This window comes from Amblyomma americanum, unplaced genomic scaffold (genome assembly GCF_052857255.1).
Source record: "Amblyomma americanum isolate KBUSLIRL-KWMA unplaced genomic scaffold, ASM5285725v1 scaffold_42, whole genome shotgun sequence".
NCBI classification, from domain to species: Eukaryota; Metazoa; Arthropoda; class Arachnida; order Ixodida; family Ixodidae; genus Amblyomma; species Amblyomma americanum.
The window spans coordinates 630,350-646,491 of NW_027526514.1; the positions used below are offsets into that span (position 1 = coordinate 630,350).

The 16,142-nt window shown below is 50.1% G+C and overlaps 1 protein-coding gene across 1 annotated transcript; it reads left to right on the forward strand.

Moving 5' to 3' along the window:
• Positions 1-376: 376 nt before the first annotated feature.
• Positions 377-9,877, forward strand: LOC144112067 (uncharacterized). Its single transcript, XM_077645144.1, has 2 exons — positions 377-1,237; positions 9,037-9,877. Exons 1-2 carry the CDS (start codon positions 785-787, stop codon positions 9,730-9,732), a joined length of 1,149 nt encoding a protein of 382 aa, XP_077501270.1. The 5' UTR covers positions 377-784; the 3' UTR covers positions 9,733-9,877.
• Positions 9,878-16,142: the final 6,265 nt, after the last annotated feature.

The following is a 16,142-nucleotide window of genomic DNA, read 5'->3' on the forward strand; positions in this document are numbered from 1 at the left end:
TTGCATTATAACCGACCCCGTGAGTCCTAAGCTCTTCCAGGAGAATGCGACCCTCCCGGCGGTATAAGAAAAAAAAATGCACGGATAATCTGCCGAAAGACACAGACGAGGATAGCTTGGGGAGGACAACAGTCATGTTCGTTTCGAGCCTACTAAGAAATTTTTGTGCTGCATGTTTAATTCTGTGCTGAGGTATGCTATCGAAAGGTGCACGGACGAATGCCTCACATTCCTCTGCGAACGCTAAATATGGAGGAGAGTAGGCGTACAGTCCACGACAGGCTCCCTTGCCTTCAGAGTGCTGCTTTCCCTCACCCTCGCCGTCGTCAACTGCCGTGCCGATCCTAACCTCGCCATGAGAGGGTGGAGGCAAACGAGTGAGGGAGCCATCGTGAAGAACGCCTGCGTCCGCCGTGGCTGCTGAAAACAACGCTGCTCGAGTTACTTCCGGTCGCGCTGAAGGTGGCCAGCATCGTCCATTGCATCTGCATTCCCCGTCGCCACCAGCTTCATTTTTTATTCATCCTGGGATTGTTCCCGCGCGAAGCGTTGCTGCGACGCGCCCGTACACGGCGACGTCGCCGGCCCCGTCGGCGGGCGCGCAGCCTCCGGTTTCGCAGTATATCCTTTCTCCGCCTGCAGCCGAGAACAACCTCCGGTAAAGGTATCTGTCAGTTGCGGCTGAGGAGACAGGCGGGTCTCGAAGCGGCGTCACTCGGTCCCGTCCGGCGGGCAGGCGCGGTAGTTGCGCACGCTGTTGTCACAGGCTGTTAAGGTCCTCGAAATGCTCGCTCTATGCATCCTGCTGCCGTTGGTGCTGACGGGAGGCCGATGCGCGGCGGTTGACGGCATCGACAAAGGGCCGGACAACGCCACCGTGCCGGACCCCTCGCCTGGCCCAGGTAGCACCGCCGGCGACGTGGGAGGGTCACGGACGGCTTCCGCGCGTTTTTCCGTCGCTCTACCGGCGAGTCCCGAGTACAACGTCAGCGGCTCCGAGCCAGGCTGGGCCACCGATCTTGTGGGAGAGCCGGTGGCGGAGATCATCTTGGTGAGACACGGGGCATCCGACTTTGCCACTGAGACGGACGTGACGGAGAGCATCAACGAAGAGGCCAACGTGAACCGCAACCCCAACTGGCTGCTGGCATACCTCAAAAAGAAAGCCCGTGCAGCGGCCATGTTGCAAGATGGCAAAAGCAACGGCACAGCGGCAGCGGCGAGGGCTGATGACATGGTAAGAATAATTACTTGGTGATCCCAGGGAGCGACTGATAGCCTCTCTGAGGTCGTTCCCTTTCCGTCTTACTGTGACTTTTGTTTGTTCTTTCACCGCTGATTAATGCAAGAAAAAATGAAAATGCGTGCCTATTCGAAGTTTAACTATCACTACATGACGGTCGTTTGTTTTTCTGCCACGTGATTGCCGATGACGCCCAAAGAAGGTTGTCATAGAGTTTTTATTAAAGTTAAATAATGCTCGATAAAAATACTGATAAATTTGTGCGAACAGAACTCAAGCAGTGCTATCTCTGGTGTTCGCTTAGTGTGCACACGATAACTTTTTGTCTCGTAAATTGATTGAAATGTTAACTATTGAACAGCTCCCGATCCATGAAAAGTTTAAATTCCAATGTTCTCGTCAGTCGAAGGAAACAGAAGACAGTAAAAAAATCTTAAGGCAGATGTAATTTGAAGCACTTTTTCTTTGCTTTGAATAATGCGCGCGGAGCCTTGGTATGGAGAATGCAATTGCAGCAGTCATGGAGGAGGGAAAACTCAGGACAGGTACTCGCTACCCGAGCTGCACGCGAGAAAGTGTGCCGGAAGTCACGCGCTTTCGCAAGGACTACTAGGACTCTTTGGCTGATGGCGCAGCCAATAACAACGCTGGGCTATCGCTGGGCGCAGAAGCGTCGTCTGCTGCATTGCCTGCTGCGCATGCGCAAGAACGCTGAGACGGCGGCCAGTGGGGGAGAGGCGAAGGGGTGCGCAGGAGCGTGCCGGCTTCAAAAACTGTGACGCAATCGTCCCTCCCCAGTTCTTCCCTTCCTCCTTGGTAGCCGTCAATGGGCGCTGATAGCGACTAAGGTGGCGCCACCTTGGGCGCGCCATTGCAAACATCAGCAGAGCGAACGCCACCGTGCGTGGAATGTTCAAAGCTGGCCTTCATGCCCCACCCTTTCTGATTTCCTAACGTTCCGTTCAGATCGTCAGAAACGTGTTTTCAGTGGCGATATACTGTAACAATTTCACTGTATTTTTGTATTTCTCGCTCTTAAATCATTGGCTGCTGCCAAGCCAAGCCAAATTTGCGGTTGAACTTGAGCCAATAGCGAAGAGGGAACGTGGGGCTTGGCGTCGCTTCTGCTAATGAAGGGTGAGAAATACAAAATTAGGCAGAATCAATAGAATCAGTGGCCAATAAAGTTGCAGTCACAAAAAAAAAGACTTCACAGGGATCTCTAGTGATGGTTTAGAATTCCCTGTCTGAAGCTTTTCACGCACTTGGATTGGTACAGCGGCTATACGTTCTTTATGAATTATTTCATGGATATGCTTCCAACTGCACAACGCAGCAATCGATAAATACCAGTTCTCTTTCTCTTTCATCTCATTTGTGCATGCCAATATTTTAAAATGGTTCAAGTAAGGAGGAACGCCCCTATATATATATATATATATATATATATATATATATATATATATATATATATATATATATATATATATATATATATATATATATATATATATATATATATATATATATATATATATATATATATATATATCTGCTTCGAAACTTAAATACGACAGGAGCGGATATGCTCCTAAACCGCCTAACGCTTGGTGGATGCCTGTGAGTAATTACTCCCTTATTGCCTAACGCTTTGGCGAAGATACCTATAAACTACAGATGTCTAAAAAGGAGAGGGTCTACGCGACAGCCTTGCCGCGGCGTGCCGGCTATGCGCCTGCGGCTGTTTGAAGGTACACCTTGTCGTGCTGGCGTGATGTCGAATTTAACAAACGGGAAGCCATTAACTGCACAGACAAGGCCTCCTTGGTTTCAGTGCTGGCCAGCCAGATCAGTCCGTTTCAGCAAGTCAAGCTCTCTTGATTCCCTTTCTTCCGTTGTCTCATTCGCCTGCGTACTTGCTTCGCACTCGTAGTGCGAGAATAAGAGCACCCTGGGAATGGTGACATGCCACGAGAAAAGGGTGAATTTTTTGTCCCTTTTTCATCGAGAGGGCAGAATCAGCCAGCCCTGCCAAGTGCTTGCGCTATCATATGAGTCATCGCTGCGTTCTTAGAGTCGCCACATCGCGAGGAATGATCGAACGGAGGCGTTCAAAGGACTCTCTTTTGCGAAGCGAACGATATGGCTGGCATTGAAATTGAGGAAGCATTGGAACAGGCTGTGTGACATACTGAGTCGTTGCAAGTAGAATGCTGCTCCGTCGACGCGGAAAGGAAGGCTGTTTTGCATGGGATTATGGCAAAGGCGTGGGGACTGACCCAACAGGTGATATACTTGTGCATGCATAATGGCTTCCACTTTCCAAATTTCACGACACGCCAGCCCGACGGGGCACGCCTATAATCACACAGCCGCAGGCGTACGGCTGTTGTGCACGGCAGCAAACGTTTCGCATGCTTCGGCAATAATTATGTCGACTGTACCAAGTTCCCGTCTACTTTGGTCATTAGCTCTGTGGCTGAAAGTGAAGAGCAGATGCGGGTATTGTTTTTGCTATTCTATTTAACGATTCGGTGTGAGTGCCTTTAACTGTACCTAGTTGACATGCTCTGTTTGAAACCGGTACAAATCAGAGGTGAGACCTGTTGTTTTCATCCAACAGAAAGGAAAACCTGTGCCGAGAAACACCCGTCAACATTATGCCAGCCGGACCACGTGCGCGCTTGCTCGAAAGAGCGCCTTGCATGCCTGGTTTGTATTGCCCAAGTCTTTTTTTAAGCTTTGAGATATCCAGCGACAGAATAATGACAAATATATCGCAACAAAGCTTAGTTATCCAACAATGACCGAGTAAAAGAAACTGTCTCAGCCGAGGCACACTGTCTTAGCATTCTATAACGATTGTAGCGAAAACTAAAGACAAGCTTAGAGAGAAGTCAACCTGCTTTTACCCCATTCAGGTTTTTAAAATTTATATGAGGCTCTATCATCTATTCACGTTATGTATTTTGGCAGCTGATGGACAGGGTAACGGAGGTCATCTCATGTCTTGAGGCCCAGACGGCTTCTCTTTGTGTTCGCTTCAATAGCTCAGAAGTCAATTAGCTAAATGTACCATCGGGGGTAATAGTACCACAACCCCCTTCAAGTTTCGACACGTGCCACTGTGCGCAGGGGCGCCACCTGACAAAGCGCTTCTGGTGTAGAAATGAGACCACTGCGCCGGCCTCGACACCAGAAATATTTTTCAGGTGGTACCCCTCACGCAGAGTGGCACGGGCCCGAACTTGAAGGGGGGGGGGCTGTTAATTTTGTCACCGATGGCACATGAGCAGTACATGTTTCTAGGCTCGACGGTTAATTACTCAAGGAATTATTTAGGATGTTGTCTGTAAATAATTGTTTCTCGTAGATAATTCTAGTCAGGCCAGTTTAGTTTCATTCGAAAAATTTGGCAAAAAGCAAATAAAAAATACCAATTTTCACTTTTTTTGTGTTCAGTAATGCTGGATGACACTAGTGCACCGCTGGGAATTTCTTCAATACAGACATGCCGAATCATTAGCTAAATTAAGTACTGTACAACTGCTCTGTAGCGAGTGAATAGGTTAGCACTAATCTAGAAGATGCCGAGGGGCTTCATATGTCTGCATGCATTTGCATCCAAGCCTTATCGAAATGTCTTCAGACGAACAAAAAACTCCCCAACGCAAGCATTTGAGATGCTACAGTAAAACTCTTTTTGTATATTTCGTGCCGGTAACGAGAAAAGTAAGCTTTGTGGCAAACATCTGCGTAGCGAATCCGGTGCTACATTTCATAAACTTATGAACAAGAGTGTAACACTTACTAGAAAAAGTTTTAATGCAATGAAGAAAAAAATTCTTGGCTGACCCGTGGCCTCAATATAATGAATCCAGGTTTGGACTAAACCTCTATTTTTGGTCGTCCTAGTGGACTGGCTCTGTGTTTTGAGCGTTAGCACGGTCACATAAAGCGCAACGCGAACGGAGTGCGCAGCTTCTTTTACTGACTGCCTCCTCATGTGCCGGTGCAAGAAGCGCAGAGACTACAGTGGGACATGCGAAAAAGAATTGAATGTAAGATGTTCCAGCCCGCGCCACTAGGCATGACGGGCAAAGAACCAGGATTCTGCAACACTGGGTTGCTTTTGTAGTGCAGAGTGGTCGAAGAGTAAAAAGAACCTCGCTTGTATTGCCCGCCGCCACAAAAAAAAAAAAAAACGTGCTACGCGGGAGCGCTGCGGTCGTGCACAGTAAACCCAAGGGCAGTAATGACCTTGAGCTCTTGTCAGACTGCACAGCCGCCGAAGGCACGGGGAAAAGAGTATTTTCTCGCTGATCTTTCTTCTCGTCACTCGAGTGAGTAGGACAGCACGGGACAGTTCGTCTCCAGCGGTGGTTCAAAATGCACAGCCGCTCCCGCAGTGTGCCGGAGCAAACGTCACGCAGAATTGGGCCGCTAAAGTAAAGCCATCCACTTATCGTGGAAGAGAAAGCAAGCCACAAAACGGCTAGGTGGCAATCCACTAATGAGGACGTCGTGTCGCGCACGTGTTAACATGTTCACGAATCACACGTTAACGTTAACGCGGCGAATACAAGCCGCGACACTCCCGTGAATAGAGTCGATGCGCCTTCTCCCCAACTTCAGATGGCAGGCGTAGGAGGTATGTGAGGAAGAGAGAAGCGCAATGGGGGGAATGAAAGTGCGCGGGGCCTGCTATTGGAGCGAAGTGATGCCTCCTTGCCAGTCCTCATGTCATTCCATTCTTCTTTGCTGTCCCGATGCTTTGCACTATTTTGCCTGCTTTGCAGACAAAAACCCGCCGCTAGCCGAATCGAAAAGTAAAACAGGAGCCACAACTAAGAGCCCCGCGTACTAGAAACAAAGGCGCAGAGCGTGACCAGCTGTATAGACGAATCGGTATGCTTGCCCCCACTTGTGAACCTCCGGATGTCTTGTTCGTTGATAGATCAGGCCCACTTTTGGAAACTTCACTTCCTGAGTTCTTGCTGCTGAGCAGATCGGCGCGTCGCCTCCCGCGTAGTAGTGGAATGTAGTGGGGCACTGTAGTTTGACGAAAGGCCACGGAGGTCTACCGCATTCAGTTAATATCAAAGGAGCAGCTGGTTCTTACGGCTTGGCGTACTCTGTCAAGCTTGGAGGAAAGCTAGACTCCCCGAGCATGTGACATGACGCCAGGCAAAACCGGGCCCGCTTGTTTAGATTCAGAGAAACGCCAGCTCGGCCTACGAAGGGAGTCGAAAATGAGGAAAAAGGAACATATGCCAGCCATTGCTGCCTGCCCACCTAATCTGCAGGATGCAGCCAAGAGACACCGAATAATTTAACTTTTATTCATAATGTTACATTTGCGCGCTGTGTTAAGTATACTCTTTGAATGCTATAGGTGGAAAATAAGTGGCACGGGTTATGACACTGCGGTATGAGCTTTGATTCACGCTCGTGCGCATGCGCCGTATGACCGGCGTTCCAAGACAGTGGCCATCCAGGAGGCTGTGCAGAGCCTAAGGTGCCGATCTACGACATATCGCATCGGTGTAAGCACGGGGGCACGCCCTCACCACGTATGATTCCAGAGTTAGAGGTCGCTGTCAGTGCAGCGAAGCGTCAGGTGTGATGATTTTCAACGGTACAACTGATCAGGAGCTTACAATACAAGGCCATGAAATACCCCGAGCGGCCGAATACAAATATCTCGGCGTATGGGTAACCGAAGGGCAGATGTACACGGAAAAGCACGAACAGTCTCTCATAGCAAAATGGCGAAGAGATGCCGGGATAATGAAACATAGGGAGTTGTGGGGGTACAACAGGTATGAAGTACTGAGAAGTATTTGGAAAGGAATAATGGTGCCGGGTTTAACTTTTGGGAATACGGTTATGTGCTTAAGGGCAGAAGTTCAGTCGAGATTAGAAGTAAATCAGAGATCTGTTGGAAGATTAGCACTAAGTGCCTACGGGAAAACCACAAACCAGGCAGTACAGGGGGATATGGGCTGGGCAACGTTCGAAGCACGAGAAGCTCAGAGTAAAGTACTATACGAAGAACGCCTGAGGAAATTGGACGATAATAGCTGGGCAGCTAAGGTATTTAAATACTTATACAGTAAGAGCGTTGACTCGCACTGGCGGAAAAGAGCTAGGAAGCTAACCAGTAAGTATGCCAGACGCGAGGACGAAGAAGGAATGAGCATTAAACGACAGGTTAAAAACGTGGAAGGTAAAAAATTGGATAGATTCAATAGAAAAGAAGCACAGTGTATAACTATATCGATACTGGAAAAGGCAGATCAGGAAGGAATCGTTTCATGATAACTCAAGAGGCAGTGCCCTATACTCTTAGAAGCTAGATCACGGTGTCTTAGAACGCGAAGCTGCAAAAAGCAATTCAGCCAAGAGGATGACTCATGTCCAGTGTGTGGTAAAATTGTAGAAACAATAGAACACCTCATACTAAATTGTGACGGTATCCATCCTGATGTCGATGCAGGCACAGTCACACTTCCTGATGCCTTAGGGTTTAGAGATAACAATAGCCATGTAAATAAATCTGCGGTGGAAATTAGCAAAAAGAGATTGGAAGATTGGTGGCTCAAAAGCAGGGAGGTGACAGAAAGTTAAAAGTGTAGGAAGGCGTATTTAAAGCAAATGGCGAATTTTAACAGCTTACAACAGTTAATCAAAAATAAAGGGAAAAAAGCACATCATGGTGGCAACCGCCATCACCCCGTTTCAAAGGGGACGCTCCTACCTTACATCCATATGCATCCACCGTGCACTCCTCTTTTCGCGCTTCAATAAATTTGGGTGTAATGTGAGAGCAAAATGCGGTGGGAAATGCAACAGAAGAACGACGAATGCGTTCGCGGTTTTTTTTTCTGCCTTCGCGTTTGCGCGCCCGCATTTGGCGCAGTATAATCAAGGTATGTACCGGCAATGCGAGTGTTGAATTTATCCTGTCGCTTAGCCCATGGAGGAGGGGATCTTGTGGCGAGCCTTGGGCTCTTCAGCGGACTCTTCTGCCTGTTCAAGCTATTCAGTGCATGAATCATAATAAAGACGTCAACAGGCTGACGAGCTTTCTCGAGGAAACATTTTGAAAACTGGACAACTGTAAGACAGTTATGGAAATATTGAAGGAAGCTGATGGCCCATTATTCTGATATGTAGCAAAATCTTTCTTTTAAAGTGCTTCCAGCGTTTGCATCGAACAGTTAAAACTGCCGTAGAAAACCGATGGGGAACGCTTTCGACTGTGGCAAAAACGAGAATAGAAAAAAAAATACGGGACTGCCGTCGGGTGATCAGCGGATATATTGATTGAGTGAAATCTTACATTTTATGAAAAAAAATTGCGTTCATGAACAGTTGCCCGCTCAAAAATGCTTTTGTCCGTAATTGCTGGGTATGAGTCAATTGTTTTGAAAGGCTACGAGTGTAATGTTAAACGCGGCTGGTCTGTTAGGGGAACGGTGCTCGTGTAGTTTCCGCTTGCATGCCTCTTCGGCTGCGCTAGAGCCCAAACTTTTTTTTGTCAAACTCAGTACCAGCTTTAAACTTTTGCTTCCTTGGCTCCGCAAAGCACCACTGAAACACTGCAGACAAGCCTGCTCGCGTCTGCGCGCCATAGAGAAATTATGGTCGTACCAAGGGCCAATAAAAATATCGAAAAATTCTCACTAAGGACAGCCAAATATATATGCGAAATAACCGCTTCTAGTTAGCGCCAAGAAGTGTGGGCTCAAGAAGCGTGTCAGTAGCCGTTCGTTTGTCGCGGCCCGCAGCGTTCGCAGGCCACTGCGGTGTCCCTGTCGGCGCAGGCTGCGGATGGCACGTCCGAGGCTCCTGGTCAAGACGTGGCGCTGGCTGCGGCGGTGCCGGCTCGCACCGAGGCGACCCAAGACTGCGCCGGCAAAGCGCGTCGCAGGAGCCAGCGGCGCCGCTCGGGCGCCGAGCGCCAGGTGCTGCCGCTCCCGCGCATGCCTACCAGGAAAGCGGCGTCACGCAAGAGCGGCCGCAGCGCGCTGCGCAAGGTCAAGGTGGTGCTGTCGCGGGGCATGCGCACCGTCCGCACCAGCCGCGGAAACCGCACGAGCCCGACGTCGACGCCGCCATCGCCGCTGCTGCCGCCGCCACTGGTGAGCAGGACGCCGTGGGCCGACGGAGACACCCTGACGCTGCGCGAGCGCGGCTGCCTGCCGCTGGAGACGAGCCCCGCGGTGCCGGACCGCTCCACGTGCCCGTTCCGCTTCATCACCAGCTTCGACCGGCGCCGGCTGCCGCGGTTGCTGACGAGCGTACGCTGCATGTGCCCCGGCAGCCCATGCAACGCGCGACGAGGGTACCGCTGCCTCGAGATCAGCAAGCCGGTGAGCCTGATGCGACGCGTGGGCAGGATGTACGTGGACCAGCTGGAGGAGATGCCCGTGGCCTGCGTCTGCGCCTACGTCGGCCCAAGGGTGCGCGGCCGCAGCCCTTGAGGGCCGCGCCGCGGGCCTTGTCTCTGAACACGCTGCTTGGCGGGGCGGCGACTGTACTCGAGCGCTGAGAAGCTCGTTAGTGTGTTTTCCTAGTGTACGTCCTCTTTAGCTTCAGATAAAGCAATAAAGTAAGTAGTGCAGTTTTTGTGAAAAACCTTGAGAGTGCATGAGATCGGAAAGGGCTGTTAATGGAACTCGAGTCACGGAATGTACCAAGCCATGGAATCTCCGGACAACTACTGAACGCAATCTGGGAATGCACGGTACGCGCAGTTCTGACTGCCTGTTTGCGAAACTGTAGACTCTTCAGCAGAGGTGGGCATTTGACCTCAAGAATATGGACCTCACATCAACCTGAAAAGGAAGTTGTAGACCTCACTCAACCTCAACCTCATCAGTTGAGGTTGAGGTCTCCTTTGACGCCCTCACCTCACTTTTCTTGAGGCCACTGCTGACCTCACTCAACATCACCTCAACCTTAAATTGTCAAGTTGAGGTCGGCTGCTGGACCTCAGAAAACAAACGAAAAACAAAACAAAAAGCGATTAAGAAGTTTTTCAGTTAAAAAAATTCTGAGAATCTTGTGAAACAGGAAAGGCAGATTGATGGTGGAAGCTGTGTACAGACACTATTGATGTGCACGCAATAGGCGAAGCTTATAATCTGCGATGAACCCCCAGAGAGTATATGGCCTTCGGGCAGAGGTGTCCCATACGCGGTTACCACCAGTACGTCGGTGAGTACTTTATATGTGTCAATATTGGGCAACCTGCTTCGTGTGTACTTGTTCGTATTGAAGCCTCTCGCTCATTCACGTACGAACCGGCAATTCACAAACACAGCCCTTCTATGCCCTATACCAGAAATTGGGAGGAGGGGGGAGGTATTCACGATACTCTTTTCAGGCTGGAGAATAGTTACCGAATATAAAGAAACTTGTCGTCGATGTACTTTACAATACGACGATTATGCAGACGCATATCAGTATATTTCGAATTTCTAGCTCTATCCGGCATAGCGAGAATGCTGTTTTGAGTCCTCTGTATGTTGCTTTCGAAAGCACAAGGTGCGACTGTAGTACACCAACAGAGGCACGTTGTATTAACGCGAAAGCGTTAAGGGTCCCGTGACGCAGAAAAGTCGTTGTCGTCGGCTTCGCAACGTTGGCCGTGAGCGAAAAATCCCAGAAGCATTAATAAATGAAACCAAGTAGCAGATTGATCGATTTGGGGAATCGAACAAGGGCCTCCGGAATGCGAGACGAGCTCGCTAACCACACCGTGACTCCAGCTCGATGGTTTGGAATAAACAAAGGCGTGTCTAGTGAATAGGGTGTTGTCTTGGAACGGTGCCTTTCCTTCACTTACGGCGTGGTTTGGGTGTCCATCGAGATATGTGATACAGACGTCATTTCCTTTCCTCAAAACCAGTTTTATTTTAATTTTCCTTGCCTTACGGCGTGGTTCGGGTGAAAGAAATAATAATTGGTTTTGGGGGACGGAAATGACACAGTATCTGTCTCATATATCGTTGGACACCTGAACCGCGCCGTAGGGGAAGGGATAAAGGAGGGAGTGAAAGAAGAAAGAGGTGCCATAGTGGAGCGCTCCGGAATAATTTCGACCACCGGGGGATCTTTAAGCTGCAGTTACATCGCACAGCAAAAAAAAAAATAAAAATTGAAAAAATTGAAAATTGGTGTTTGGGAAAGGAAATGGCGCAGTATCTGTCTCACATATCGGGCGACACCCGAACCGCGCCGTAAAGACCGATTCACACGACGGACCGTTCGCCCGAGGACCGCGCATCACGTGTTTGTGCGCCACCAAATTGAGAGGCGTGCTGACGGCCCGCGGACTGGACAACCAAGGAAATTCAAGTGCCTCTCCCAGTAGCACAGTCGTGAACGGCACAGGCGTTTTCAGCGCCGACTGACATCGAAAGAACCGCACCCGCGCAACTTTGTCAAGAGCCCCAGACGCCCATATTTTAAAACAGCGCCTGCCCGCGAAGATGCGCTAGCTAGCTCTGGCAGCCACCGCTGTTCCTAATATTTAGGCTGCCGCATTTCGCTGAGTGACGTTGAGCTGGCGCGCTGTTTTGACAAGCTACACTGCGTTTGCTACCATGACAAAGCGATCGACGGGGCTAGCAAGACGGCCCAGGCCATTGACGAATTGGACAAAGGGCGGCACCTGCACCATTCAATCGCAATCATGGGTCATATATGCGTTCCAGCGCTTCGGATATCTTGTTTTCTTTCATGTCAAGTTTTGGGTGCATGTTTTTTGGGAAAGGGGGATCCTAATGCGGCTCCTGTTCTTGTTAATTCCCTCCCTTTCTTTTATTATTGGTTGTTAGGAAAATGAAATGGCCCAGTATCTTCTTCGCATATCGGCGGACACCTGAACCGCGCCGTAAGGGAAGGGATAAAGGAGGGAGTGAAAGAAGAAAGCAAGAAAGAGGTGTCGTAGTGCAGGGCTCCGGAATAATGTCGACCACCAGGGGATCTGTAACGTGCACTGACATCGCACAGCACACGGGCGCTTTAGCGTTTCGCCTCCATCGAAACGTAGCCGCCGTGGTCGGGTTCGATCCCGGGAACTCAGGATCAGTAGCCGAGCGACCTAACCACTCAGCCACCTCCATCATATGTTTCCTTTCCTTAAATTGTCCGTGCAAGGCGTCGCGCCGAACGGACAATGACAATCCTCCGTGGATTCCTTGGCAACGCTGCAACAAGCTGTCGCGACCTGCTCTTAAAGACGAAGCTTAAGCGTCCTCCAATTTTTTTCACTTTCCTTCACTTACGGGTGCGGTTCGGGTGTCTACCGAGATATGTGACATTCGCAATTTCTCATGGTTTGACCTCTATGTACATTCAAGGTGAAACTTGCGGCCACACTGACCTATAGCTATATTCAAGGTCAAATTTGCAGCCCCGCCGACGGCTGGAAAAGCTAGCGTATTGAATCTTTTCCCTTCAAAACCTTCAAAACTTGTCGGGTTGGCTCCAGAGAGAGTGCAACCCGCGCATATACCGTCACGACAAACTATGCATCCCGGTCGGCATCGGCGACCACCAACGTTTATCGCACTCTGCAGGCATCAGCCCCCCTCCCCTTGCCCCTCAACCTCACATGAACAACGAGCACTTTGAAGGAAGAAGAGGCAGCCATCTCTCTCGCAATAATCTCCATTGGGGAGCAAGAAACAAACCTACATCATCACCAGCTCTCAAGCTGTATGTCGCAATTACGCAATTACGGCAGGTGCAGAATATGCGCCCGCGATCATCATATCCTCACAAGCAGAGCGCACCAACCGGCCGATGTTATTTTTACACCTGGTCACCACTACCTCCGAGAAAAACCAGCGCGTGCTATCGCCCGAGCTTAATATAACCGAGTCCCGCACGACGGCTCCAGACCATCAGAGCCGGTGTTCGTACAGTACTGCTCATTCCTTCAACACCATCGGCTCAACCGACACACGTACCCCTCACCACACAAACACCTGACGCGGAATCGAGGAAAGTGGGGGTGAAAACTTTTATAGACACAGGGGAGTTTAGGACACGCAGGTCCTTGGGCCCCCGCATGACCCCACTGCACTCGAGGAAGCGGTTGCATAGAAACTGCTCCACACCAAAGCCTACCGCTTTCTTAGTCTCCCCAGCTGACAGCAAAAGACATAGGAGCTCTGGAGTGAGGGTCCCTCCTCGCACAGGGTGCAAGAAAAGCTCATCACAGCTGCCATCCACTCCCTCCTTAAGCCCTTCCCTGAAATCGCGATTGAGGTGTCCACAGAGAGTAAGTAATAAATAAATTGGTTTTTGGGGAAAAGAAATGGCGCAGTATCTGTCTCATATATCGGCGGACACCTGAACCGCACCGTAAGGGAAGGTATAAAGGAGGGAGTGAAAGAAGAATGGGGTGCCGTAGTGGAGGGCTCCGGAATAATTTCGACCACCTGATTCTAATTTGGTAAACTCATTCTTTAAGTTTTCTTGGAGGATGTAACGTTGTGATGCTGGACGATTTCAATTGCGTGCTCGATACGGTCGCTGATATACAGGGCCCTGGTAGGGGCAGGCCAGGCTGGAATGCGCGCGAGTTGCGCCGTCTAGTCAACCAGTTTATGCTCACAGACGCTTATGAGCTCCTGTATGGCGGTGTCTTTGCGTGGACTTGGCGTCGCGGATTATCATCGAGCAGGTTAGACAGGGCGCATGTACCGACGGGCCTTTCGAGGACAGTGTGTGTTGCTGACGTAATGACGCTGCCATCCTCGCCGGTATGCATATCAGACCATCGCCCCTTTCTTCTGTCACTCGGGGTTCCGGCGTCTGCAGTGTCTCCTCACAAACCATGGCGTTTGGATGTGCGCATCCTTCACGACACCAGCACGAGAGGACTAACGCGGGCCTTGCGTTTTTCAGTTGTTGGGGCCGTACCTGATGACTGGGACCGTCTGAAGGAGCAGTGGCGTCACCATTGCGCCGCTTCTGGCCGAGCCCTTAGGCCTCGCGTCTCAGCTGATGTGCGTGTAATGACGGCGAAGCTGCGTATATCTCAGCGCACCCCGTCGCCATCGTTCCCTTATGTGCGCATGGAAATAGGAGCTTTCGGAGCGTCTTCAGTGTTTTACGATCATCCTCTTGCAGCGGTGGCATGGCGTTGTCGACGCCGTTCAAGTGCCCATCCTGAGGCGCTTCGGTTTGCACGCCAGGAGCTGTTGTGCCCTCAAGGTGCCCTTGCTTTTACATCTTCCGCCACGGCTGTGGTCCAGCCAGTTGGCAGGAATTTCAGTGCGTTTTTAGTACATTTCCGGGATATTCCTGAGTCGCTCCTTCTGGTTTATCGCGATGATGTTTCCGCACACGCATTTTTTGCATGCTTGCCGAAGGTTGGCGCTGAACTTCATGGTGGCCTTATGGCTCCGTCAACACCAGGTGAAATCAAAGAGGCGTTAGATTCCATGAAACGAGGCTCAGCGCCTGGGCCAGATACGCTTCCTGTGGAGTTCTATTTAAAATTCGGGCATATGGTAGGCCCCATTTTCTCGCAAGTGTTAAAACTCTGTTTCACTCGGCATGTCTTTCCCGATTCATTTAAAACAGGCCCCATTGTTCTTATTCCTAAAAAGTCTGCTTTCTCGACATGTCCGGCAGATTGGCGCAATATAACCTTACTAAATTCAGATTATAAAGTATTATCAAAATTACTCGTTCGCCGTCTACGGTCTCTTCTCCCGTCCCTCATTTCCTGCCATCAGGTTTGCTCCATCCCGGGTCGTGGAATACGTAGTTTATCTTCCGTAACGCGAGATATCCTAGAGTATAATATACGGCGGCGCGCACAGGGCCTTCTTGTTTCTCTCGATCAAGAAAAGGCGTTCGATTTTTTAGAGCATGAATATATTTACGCTACACTGGATGCTTTCAGTTTCCCACCGTCTTTCGTGCTTCTCATTAAAGAGATGTACAGAGACATTTCAAGCACTCTGTTCCTCGATGGCTGGGAAAGTACCGTGTTTGATGTTGGCCGCGGCGTCCGTCAAGGTTGTCCGCTCTCCCTCCTTTTTGTTTGTCTTAGCATTAGAACCTTTCCTCCTGGCAATCGCCACTCTCTTATCAGAGGTCTGGCGTTGCCAGATAGTGACGCAGTACGCGTCACTGCTTATGCAGATTACATCACACTCTACTTAGCTGATGAACGCAGCCTGCTCGAAGCTTTAGACGTTTTTCGTGAGTACGCCTCCTTGTCGGGGGCTGCTCTTAATTATTCGAAGAGTCATTACTTTTTGTGGGGTCTCCTCAGAGACGTGTTACATGTGCGGTACCTTTGCAGTGGTGTGCGCAGATGCGCATTTTAGGCGTGACCTACGACTGTGCTGGAATATGGGATGGCATGTGGTCTTCGGTCGTACAGGGCATTACAGCTCGTGTGCGGAGGGCCCAGACATTTGACCTGTCTCTGCTTGAGAGGCGCTACGTGGTTCAGTCGGTCGTGCTGGGTGTCTTCTGGTACGTTTGCACATTGTTAAACCACCCCTGCGCCTCATAAGGCGGGTACAGACCACAGTTTTTTCTTTTTTTTTTGGTCAGGTGGAACCGAGCTTGTGGCTCGTGCTGTTCTTGGACAACCACGGGAGAGAGGCGGTTTTGCCTTTCCAACTTTGTCCATCACGTCCTCGTTGTTAGCTTTGAAGTGCTTTTTGCGTATCCTGCTGGGGCACACGTCTCCGGCGCGAACCCTGGCGCGGTACATTTTGGGTCCTTCTTTGCGCTTTTTGAATCCCTCGGCTCCTGTTAATCATGAACCTTAATCAGAGCAGCCAAGCGCTTTCTATGCTATGTCAGTGGCCTTTTTCAGACATGTAAGCGCAGTAGCACCTGATGTCAACAT